Source organism: Rhinolophus sinicus, chromosome 14, assembly GCF_057876585.1.
Source record: "Rhinolophus sinicus isolate RSI-liver-muscle chromosome 14, RSI-T2T, whole genome shotgun sequence".
Taxonomy (NCBI): Eukaryota; Metazoa; Chordata; class Mammalia; order Chiroptera; family Rhinolophidae; genus Rhinolophus; species Rhinolophus sinicus.
The window spans coordinates 84,666,689-84,678,429 of NC_142514.1; the positions used below are offsets into that span (position 1 = coordinate 84,666,689).

Genomic DNA, 11,741 nt, shown 5'->3' on the forward strand with positions numbered 1-11,741 from the left:
GGTTTAACAATTTAGATAAAATAAATAAATTCTTTGAAAGACACAAGTTACCAAAGCTCACGCCAAAAAAAAAAAAAAAAAAAAAAAGGAAAGAAAGAAAGAAAAAGAAAAATATATGACCTGAGTGGTCTTATGTCTATTAAAGAAAATGAATTCATATTTAAAATTTTTCTGATAAAGTGATAAAGTACGTTCTGGCTCAGATTAGTTCAGTGGTATGTACTACAAATATTTTAAAGAAGAAATAGTACCCATTCTACACAAACCCATACAGAAAATAGAAGAGGAGGGAGGACTTCCCAAGTCATTTATTGAGTCCAGGTTTATCCTGACACCAAAATCAGAGAAAGGTATTATAAACCACAGGATAATAAATCTCAGGAACATAGATGCAAAAAATTCTTAACAAAATATTAGCAAATGGAATTCAGCAATATATAAGAAGGATAATACATCATGACCAAGTGAGCTTTATCCAGGAAATGAAAGGTGAATTCAACATTCAAAAATTAGTCAATGAAATTTACCACATCAACAGACTAAAGAAGAAAAAAAGCACATGATTATCTCAATAAATGTGGCAAAAGCATTTGACCAAATTCAATATCTACTTATAATAATTATTTTAAAAAATACTTGGGGGTGGCTGGATGGCTCAGTTGGTTAGAGCATGAGCTCTGAACAACAGGGTTGCCGGTTCAATTCCCACATGGGCCAGTGGGCTGCGCCCTCCACAACTAGATTTAAGGACAATGGCCCTGGAGAAGCACATTGTTCCCCAATATTCCCCAATAAAAAAAATTTAAAAAGAAAAATACAAAACTCTCAGCAAACTAGGAAAAGAGGGAAGTTCCTCAACATGATAAAGGACATCTACAAAAAACCCTGCAACCATCAGCATACTTAATAGTGAAAGACTGAAAGCTTTACCCCTGATATCAGGAATGAGGAAAGGATGACTGTTCTCATATTCCTATTCAACATCATATTGGAAGTAATTAATCAAGGAAAGAAAATAGCAATCCCTATTAAAATACCAATGGCATTCTTCTCAGAACTAGAATAACTGATCCTAAAATTTATATGGAACTGCAAAAGACCCAGAATAGCCAAAGAAACCTTGAGAAAGAACAATGTGGAAGGTATCATACTCCTGGATTTCAAACTATACTACAAAGCTACGGTAATCAAAACAGTACAGTACTGGCGTAAAAACTTACATATAGATCAATGGAATAGACTAGAAAGCTCAGAAATAAATGCTTGCTTATATGGTCAATCTATGACAAAGGAGGCAAAAATATACAATGGGTAAAGACAATCTCTTCAATAAGTGGTGTTGGGAAAACTAAATAGATACATGCAAAAAAAAAAAAAAAAAGAAATTGAATCACTTTCTTACACCGTATACAAAAGTAAACTCAAAATGAATTAAAGACTTAAATTTAAGACCTGAAACATAAAACTCCTAGAAGAAAACATAGGCAGTAAACTCTTTGACAGCAAACTTAGCAATATCTTTTTGGATCGTCTGCTTAGTCAAGGGCAACAAAGGAAAAATAAACAAATGGGACTACATCAAACTAAGGAGTTTTTGCAGTTAAGGAAACCATCATCAAAATGAAAAGACAACCTACTGAATGGGAGGATACCATATTGCCATGTATAATGCACACTTTTTTGCCCAAATTTGTGAGGGTAAAATAAGGATGCACATTATACATGGGTAGTACTAATTCTGTGTCTATATAAATGTTTTTAGTTCTTTTATTTATGCGTATGTTAAAAGTGTAACTCTAGAAATCAATTATGATATCCATATGTAAAATAATACCCTGGAATACAATAATCAGTTTTGTTGAACTTACAATGAATTTGCAGCATGCAGAGTTCTTGGCCTTCTGTCATTCGTAAGTAACGTAAATTTGTTACGAATACATAAAATTTCTTGTACCTTGTATCTGTTCTTATGTTTCATAATTATTTGTTACATAAAATTTCTTGTACTATAATATGTTAAAAAATAAATGCTAAAATTCCTTTATAACACAAAAAACTAGTACCTAAATATAAACAATTTGAATAAATAAATATTTGAATTAAAAAATTAAAACTAAAGATTATTTCTCTGAAAGTTTGGGCCAAAAACGTGAGTGCGCATTATATATGGGAGTGCATTATACATAGCAAAATATGGTACTTGCCAATGATACATCCAATAAGGGCTTAATATCCTAAATATATAAGGAATTCATACAACTTAACACAAAAATATAAACAATCCAATTTCAAAATGGGCAGTGGACTTCAATAGATATTTCTCCGAAGAGAATATACAGATGGCCAACAGACATATGAAAAAATGGTCAACATCACTAATCACCAGGGGAATGCAAATTAAAACCACAATGAAATACCACTTCATACCTGTCAGAATGGCTATCCACTATGTAAAATAGTATGGAGGTTCCTCAAAAAATTAAAAATAGAACTACCACATGACCCAGCAATTCCACTTCTGGGTATTTATCCAAAGAAACCCAAAACACTTATTTGAAAACATATATGCACCCCTAAGTTCATTGCAGCATTATTTACAATAGCCAAGATATGGAAGCAACCTAAGTGTCCATTGATAGACGAATGGATAAAGAAGATGTGGCACATATATACAATGGAACATTAGTATAGGAACATAAAAAAGAATGAAATCTTGCCTTTTGTGACAACATGGATGGATCTAGAGGGTATTATGCTAAACAAAATAAGTCAGGGATAGACAAATACCATATGATTTCACTTATATGGGGATTCTAAAAAAAACAAAACAAATAAACAAAACAGAAACAGATCCATAGATAAAGAGAACAAGCTGATGTTTGCCAAAGGGGATGGGGGTAGGAGGATGGGTAAAAACAAAACAAAACAAAACAAAATACCTTTCTCTCAGTTCTGTTATAGCATGCTTTTTTGGGCAGATGGAAGACATTGGAAGCCTCTAACCTGAATTTTCAGGTATCACTTTTCCAAATATCAGTGAACAATGTTAATATTTTGGCATTTATTCTTTTTTCTACCATATGCACAGAACAAAGCAGATTTTTATAATCTTATATTTTAAAAAAGAAGAAGAAAGAAAAAAAGTCACAGATGGTAAAGAAAGAATTACACTGTGTCTATTCATAGGTGATATGATTGTATATGTGGAAAAATCTCAAAGAATCCACAAAAAGGCTTCTAGAACTAATAAATGTTTGGCAAGGCCACAAGAAAGAATATCAATGTACAAAAATCAATGGTAATTCTATATGCTAGCAGCAATCATAAATTGAAATTTTAAAAAATAATTTACAACAGCACCAAAATACATTAAATACTTAGGTATAAATCTAACAAGATATATGCAAGGTATAGTTAAAACTCAAAAACTGGTGAAAGAAGTCAAAGAAGATCTAAATAAATGGACAGAAATACTAGTTCATGGATTGGAAAACAATATTATTAAAATATCGGTTCTCCCCAACTTGAACCAGAGATTCAACACAATCCCAGTTAAACTTTGTGTAAAAATTTTTGTGGAATGTTGACAAACTAACTCTAAAATTTATATGGAAAGCAGAAAAGCTAGAATAGCAAAAACAATGTTGAAAAAGAAAGCGGAAAACTTACAAAACTTGATTTCAAGACTTATCCTAGAGAAACAGTAATCAAGCAAGTCTGGTATTGGTGAAAAGATAAACACTTAGATCAATGGAACAGAATAGAAAGTCCAGAAATTGACCCATACACATAAGGTCAATTGATTTTTGACCAAGGTACAAAGTCAACTCAAAAGTAAAAAGATAATCTTTTCAACAAATGGTGCTGGAAAAATTCCATATGCAAAAAAAAAAAAAAAAAAAAAAAAAAAGAACTTTTACTCATCCCTTACACCTAGTACAAAAACTAACCAAAAATGAACCACAGAGACCTATCAATAACATAAAACATAAAACTACAAAATTTCGAGAAAAATATATAGGGAGAAATCTTTTATGACTTTGGGAAGGCAAATATTTGTTATACACAACAAACACCAAGAGCACAATTCATTAAAAAAATAAGAAGAAAATTGGGCGATCAGGGGAGGGAAGGGAGCGGAGTGGAGATGCAGCCAGCATGTGAGGCAGTGGAAATGCGGCTGGCATCTGCAGCTGCAGAGATGCAGGGGATCCCAGGACTGAACAGAGAACGCAAAAGCCAGGAGGTGGGCTCTTTCCCTGTGTCCCACAGCTGATCTCTCCTGCCAAGGGGGCAGCATATCCAGCATTTGAGGCAATAACCTCAGCTGAGACCTCCAGCTGGGGCCTAGGTCGACAAAGGACACAAACTCCATACCTGGGCCCCCGCTCTTACAATTCTACACCCCCCCCCCGCCCTTCCAGAGATTTAAACTGGTCCCTGAACTGAGGAGTAGTGTCAGATTACAGAGGAGCCTTAGTGCTCAGGCTCTGGGAAGAAAGGTGAGCAGCTCTGACCCAGGGAAGAGGCTGGGAAGAGTGTGATTTTTGCAGGGCTAGGAGAGAAGAGACTCCTCCACACCCAGCCACCACCTTTTCTGACCTGCCTAGGGCAGGGCAGTTACAACTGCAGAGGCACTCCCAGGTACCAGCAGTAAGTGGCAGATACAACTCTGAGCTTTCAGCAGCTCAGAAATCTCCCACCTGCCACACACACACACACACACACACACACACACACACACGGAAGAAATGCTGTAAGACTCAGGAGAACTGGACACAGGGCTGGTGGTGCTACTCTCAGTGCACATAGGTGCAGGCAAGGGCAGAAACTGCACTCACTTTGTAGAAACTACCTTCCAGACCCCTCAGCCCCAAGCATCTAAATCTGTAGTCCCAACTTCTCTCTGGGCACCAGGTGACCGGCTCTGCCTGCACAATACACAGAGGACTCTTTGGTACAGCAGAGGACAACCTGGAGATTACTTGGTGGGCTTAAGCCAAGACTGGCGCTGCTTTTTGTTTTGTTTTGTTTTGTTTTGTTTTGTCTTTATATCTTTGATATCTTTTCTGTGTTGAGTGGAGGTTGTCGGTTGTTTTTACATGTGAATGTATTTGATTTTTTCTTTGTTGTTGTTGTTGTTGTGCTTGGTAATTTGCTTTGTTCTGAAATTGCCCTACACCAGGGCACAGCTTAAGAGGCACAAGATTCAACACACCCAGACCAAACCAGAGTAGTACCAGGTTTGACCTACAAGTGACACACCCAGAGGGAATTCTCTACAGGCACAAGAGCCCATAGAGGCCAAACCACATTTAAGTGGTCAACCCTCACTAGTAGAACACCGTGCAGTGAACAGAGCCAAGTCTCACAACTAGTCAGCCTAGGAGTTAACCCCACCTACTCACAAGCGAAAAGCAATTACGCATCTTCTTTAACAGGACAATATACACAACACAAGAGTCACCTTTGTAGCACATGCAGAGGAGAAGAACGAAGTAGTGCAAGTCAAATATAAAGGACACATACTACATAAGATAACCCAGCAAGAACTAAGAACTCTAGGGGATCTACCTAATACATCAAAGCAAACACAGAGATGCAGCCAGAATGGGGAAACAAAGAAACATGTCCCATATAAAAGAACAGAAGAAACCTCCAGAAATGGAACCAAAAGAAATAGAGGTAACCAACCTATCAGAGACAGAGTTCAGAACACTGATGATAAGAATGTTTAAGGAGCTTAGAGACAACATAAAGAAGGATGTAGAAATCATAATGAACAACCAGTTAGAACTAAAGAACACAATTACTGAAATAAAGAACTCACTTGAAGGAATTAACAGCAGGTTAGATGAAGCAGAGGATCGAATCAGTGACTTAGAAGACAAGTTAGCAGAGATCACCCAAACAGAACAACAGAAAGAAAAAAGAATAAAAAACAATGAGGATGGTTTAAGAGACTCTGGGATAACATCAAGCGCAACAACATGAGCATCATAGGAATACCAGAAGGTGAAGAGAGGGAGCAAGGGATCGAGAACATATTTGAAGTAATAATGTCCGAAAACTTCCCTAACCTGATGAAGGAAACCAACATACAAGCCCAAGAAGTGCAGAGAGTGCCAACCAGGATAAACCCAAACAGGTCCACTCCATGACACATTATAGTTAAAATGGCAAAGGTTAAAGACAAAGAGAGAATCCTAAAAGCAGCAAGAGAAAGACAGAGGGTTACATACAAGGGAACTCCCATAAGACTATCAAATGACTTTTCTACAGAAACATTGAAGGCCAGGAGGGAGTGGCAGGAGATACTCAAAGTGATGGAAAACAAAGGCCTACAACCTAGATTGATTTATCCAGCAAGGCTATCATGTAAAGTTGATGGAGAGATAAAGAGCTTCCCAGAAAAGAATAAGCTAAAGGAATTTATTACCACCAAGCCAGCATTGCCAGAAATACTAAAAAGACTTCTGTAAATAGAAGAAAGTTGAAAACAATCTAAGTACAAATTTAAAAATGGCAATAAGTATGTACCTATCAATAATCACCTTAAATTTAAACGGATTAAATGCTCCAATCAAGAGACATAGGGTGGCTGAGTGGATAAGAAAGCAAGACCCTTGTATATATTGTATATAAGAGACTTACCTCAGAGCAAAAGACACACACAGGTTGAAAGTGAAGGGTTGAAGTAAGATATTCCATGCAAATGGAAATGAGAAAAAAGCTGGGGTTGCAATACTTATCTCTGACAAAATAGACTTTAAAATGAAGAACATATTAAAAGACAAAGATGGGCACTATATAATAATAAAGGGATCTATCTGACAAGAGGACATAACCCTAGTAAACATCTATGCACCCAACATAGGAGCACCTAAATATGTAAAACAGATATTGACTGACATAAAGACAGACATCAACAGTAACACTATCATAGTAGGGGACTTCAACACATCTCTGACAACAAGGGACAGGTCTTCCAGACAGAAAATCAATATGGAAACAACGGCCTTAAATGACACATTGGACCACTTGGATTTAATCGATATTTTCAGAACATTTCACCCCAAAACTGCAGAATACACGTTCTTCTCAAGCACACATGGAACATTTTCCAAGATAGACCACATGTTAGGCCACAACACAAGTGTTGATAAATTTAAGAAATTGAAATCATACCAATTGTCTTCTCTGACCACAGTGCTATGAAATTAGAAATGAACTACAGGAAAAAAACTGGAAGACACACCAATTCATGGAGGCTGAATAACATGTTACTAAATAATGAATGGATCACCAGGGGATCAAGGAAGAAATCAAAAGATATCTTGAGACAAACGAAAATGAAAACACGATGACCCAAAATATAAGGGATGTGCGAAAGCAGTCCTAAGAGGGAAATTCATAGCATTGCAGGCCTACCTAAAGAAACAAGAAAAATCACTAATCAACAGTTTATCTTCACACTTAAGGGATCTGGAAAAAGAACAGCAAAATAAGCCCAAAGGGAGTACAAGGAAGGAGATAATTAAGATCAGAGAGGAAATAAATGAAATCGAAACCAGAAAAACAATACAAAAGATCAATGAATCCAAGAATTGGTTCTTAGAGAAGATAAACAAAATCGACAAACCTTTAGCCAGACTCATTGAAAAACGAGAGCGAGGGCCATATTAATAAAATCAGAAATGAAAGAGGAGAAGTGACAACAGACACCACAGAAATACAAAAAATTTTAAGAAATTACTATGAGCAACTATATGCCAACAAATTTGACAATCTGGAAGAAATGGACAATTTTCTAGAGGCGTACAACCTTCCAAGGCTAACTCAAGAAGAAACAGAAAGCCTGAATAGACTGATTACCACGAGGGAAATTGAATCAGTAATCAACAATCTCCCAACAAACAAAAGCCCTGGACCAGATGGCTTTACAGGTGAATTTTACAAAACGTTCAAAAAAGAATTATCACCTATTCTCCTCAAGCTCTGCCAAAAAATCCAGAAGGAGGGAAGGCTCCCAAACACTTTTTACGAAGCCACTATCACCCTGATCCCCGAATCAGACAAAGACACCACAAAACAAGAAAACTACAGGCCGATATCTCTAATGAACATAGATGCAAAAATCCTCAACAAAATATTAGCAAACAGAATTCAGCAATACATTAAAAAGATCATACACCATGATCAAGTGGGATTCATCCCTGGTATGCAAGGGTGGTTCAACATGCGCAAATGAATTAATGTGATACACCACGTTAACAAAATGGAAAATGAAAATCACATGATCATATCAATAGATGCAGAAAAAGCATTTGATAAAATCCAGCAGCCATTTATGATAAGTGGGAATAGAGGGATCATATCTCAACATAATAAAGGCCATATATGATAAACCCACAGCTAACATCATACTCAATGGGGAAAAGCTAAAACCATTCCCCTTAAGATCAGGAACAAGGCAAGGTTGCCCACTTTCTCCACTTCTATTCAACATAGTGCTGGAAGTTCTAGCCACAGCAATCAGACAAGAAAAAGAAATAAAAGGCATCCAAATTGGTAAGGAGGAAGTAAAATTGTCCTTATATGCAGATGATATGATACTATATATAGAAAACCCTAGAGACTCCACCAAGAAACTATTAGAGCTGATAGATGATTTTAGTAAAGTAGCAGGATACAAAATTAATGTTCAGAAATATGTTGCATTTGTATATACCAATAATAAAACATCAGAAAGAGAAATTAAAAAAACAATCCCATTTACAATTGCTTCAAAGACTATAAAATGCCTGGGAATAAATTTAACCAAAGAAGTAAAAGATCTGTAGTCAGAAAATTATAAGACACTGAAGAGAGAAATGAAAGCAGATACAAATAGATGGAAACACGTACCATGTTCATGGATAGGAAGAATTAATATAGTTAAAATGTCCATACTGCCTAAGGCAATATACATATTCAACGCAATTCCTATCAAACTACCAATGATGTTTTTCACAGAAATAGAACATATAATCCTAAAATTTACATGGGACCATAAAAGACCCCGGATAGCCTCAGCAATCTTGAGAAATAAGAACAAAGTGGGAGGTATAACGATACCTGACATCAAATTATACTACAAGGCTACAGTAATCAAAACAGCATGGTACTGGCATAAAAACAGACACATAGATCAATGAAACAGAATAGAGAGTCCAGAAATAAATCCATGTCTATATGGCCATTTAATCTACGATAATGGAAGCAAGAACGTACGGTGGGGTAAAGACAGTCTATTCAATAAATGGTGCTGGGAAACCTGGACAGACGCATGCAAAATATGAAGCTGGACCAGCTCCTTACACCATATACAAAAATAAATTCAAAATGGCTTAAGGACTTAAATGTAAGATCTGAAACCATAAAACTCCTAGAAGAAAATATAGGAAGAAACTTCACAGACATTACCTGGAGTAAGATTTGTACTGATATATCCCCTCGCACAAGGGAAGTTAGAGAAAAAATAAACATGTGGGATTACATCAAACTAAAAATTTTTTTCACAGCAAAGGAAACCATCGCTAAAACAAAATGGGATCCTACTGAATGGGAAAAGATATTTGCCAATGATATATCTGATAAGGGGTTAATATCACAGATTTATAAAAGAACTCACTCAACTCAACTCCAAAAAAACAAACAACCCAATTAAAAAATGGGCAGAGGACGTGAAGAGACATTTTTCTAAAAAGGACATACAGATGGCAAACAGATATATGAAAAAATGCTCAACCTCACTAACCATCAGAGAAATGCAAATAAAAACCACAATGAGATACCACCTCACCCCAGTCAAAATGGCTATCATCAATAAATCAACAAACAACAAGCGCTGGCGTGGATGTGGAGAAACGGGAACCCTTGTGCACTGTTGGTGGGATTGCAGATTGGTGCAGCCTCTATGGAAAACAGTATGGAGGCTGGAAGAAAATGCACCAGGCAGATCTGATAAAGAACTTATATCCAGAATATATGAAGAAATCTCAAACTCAATAATGAAAAAAAACAACCAACAGAACTTAAAATGAGCAAAAGATTTGAAGAAATTCTTTACTGAAGAAGGTATGTTTGTGGCAAATACACACATGAAAAGTGCTCAGAAAAACCTGTTGAATGGATGGATGGATAAATGGATGGATGGATGGACCAATGATTGAATGAAAGAGTAAAGAATGTATGAATGAGGTTTGGTTTTCCTGAAGGTATTTCTTACTTGATTAACACTTAGAATTCATTTCGATTATTATTTTAGTAACTAGAGCAAGTGAAAATTATTCTAGTACCAACATACACACCAAAGTCATTTAAAAATAAGTTGTAGCATGTCTATCTCTGGTTCCTTCTAGTAGGCCCAATAAAATTTAAAAGTTAGCTACATTAAGATAAAAAGTATTTCATAGGGCTGCTTGTATTTCTTAATTTAAAATTATGGTACTGTGCCAGGTTTTTTTTAGTCAAACAATTTAGTCAGGGGCCAATTTGATCTGGTCCGTGTTCTCAGCTTTCTAAAGATTTGGCTTAAAGCAGGGATGGATTTAGACTATTCAGATAAGACTACAACAGTGACAAATTCCCGTGAAAAATTCCACCCCCAATTGGGCTTTTGATAGATAATATCAGTATCAGTGAGTTCCAGATAATATTACTAGACAAATAGAGAGCAGACAGATATCCATCAATATTCCTAACAAGGACGACTGTCTGAGACCACCACCCCACTACAACTTGACTGTAGTAGGAGTTTCTGCTGTTTCAGTGCTAACAGTTTATTTCCTCAGCTCTCCTCATTCGCAGGAAGTAGCTAAGAATTCAAGTTGCTATTACCTTCTTTTTTCATAAAGACTTTATCAGGTGACCTTTACGGGTCTCTGAGATTATGTACATCTCCCTTGGTCTCTATTATTAGGGTGGTGCAAAAGTAATTGAGGTTTTTGCAGTTATTTTTAACCTTTTTTTTTTTTTTTTTTTTTTAAGGTTGTCCATGGTTTATTGAAACTATGACAGCACAGAAGGAAGATTCAAACGGCTCCACGAGGTGTTTTGAAATTCATCCCAACTGTAGGCTGAGTGACCTGCAGGTTGGACAGACTGCCAAAGTCCAAGAGCTTCAGCATTTCCTTAGTGTCTGGATCAACTTCAATGATCTCCTGATCCAGGGCTGAGACCTCAGGAACATAATCATCTCTCCTTTCTCTCTCCTCTTCCTGCAGCTTGATGGAGATACCTCTTACCGGGCCTCTCTGAATCCGCTTCATCAGATGTGTGACATAGCCAGCTATTTTGTTGCGGAGCTTCTTGCTGGGAATAATGGCGATCTCCTCGCACACGCGCTTGTTGGTGTGGAAGTCATTGCCCAGGCGCGTGTAGTACTTCTCGATGATGACCCGGGCCGCCTTCTTCACGGTCTTAGTGCGAACGCGGCCCATCTTGGCGGGTCCCTGGTGAAAGAGCTATTTTTAACCTTTTAAACCTCAATTACTTTTGCACTAACCTAGTATATCATATTTAAAATTTTGGGGCTGCAACCCATCTTCTGTCAGAATAACTAGTCTTTACCGGCCTCATTAAAACATGGTTTTGGGGTTTGTTTGTTTTCTCTATTTGTTCTTTCTTTTTCCTAAGTGGAGTAAAGGCGATTGACCTGTTCCTCAGCTAGTTCCAAATGACATCAGTTAATTTTAAAC

At 36.7% G+C, this 11,741-nt stretch overlaps 1 protein-coding gene across 1 annotated transcript; it reads right to left on the reverse strand.

Annotated features, from left to right (window-relative positions):
* Positions 1 to 11,011: 11,011 nt before the first annotated feature.
* On the reverse strand, positions 11,012 to 11,524 carry LOC141572404 (small ribosomal subunit protein eS17). Its single transcript, XM_074337112.2, has one exon. The coding sequence runs from the start codon at positions 11,481 to 11,483 to the stop codon at positions 11,076 to 11,078; it is 408 nt and encodes a 135-aa protein (XP_074193213.2). The 5' UTR covers positions 11,484 to 11,524; the 3' UTR covers positions 11,012 to 11,075.
* Between the last annotated feature and the right edge of the window lie 217 nt (positions 11,525 to 11,741).

What these genes read in the sequence shown, in the direction of transcription:
- LOC141572404 (XM_074337112.2), bottom strand. Translation starts at nt 11,483, where the DNA reads ATGGGCCGCGTTCGCACTAAGACCGTGAAGAAGGCGGCCCGGGTCATC.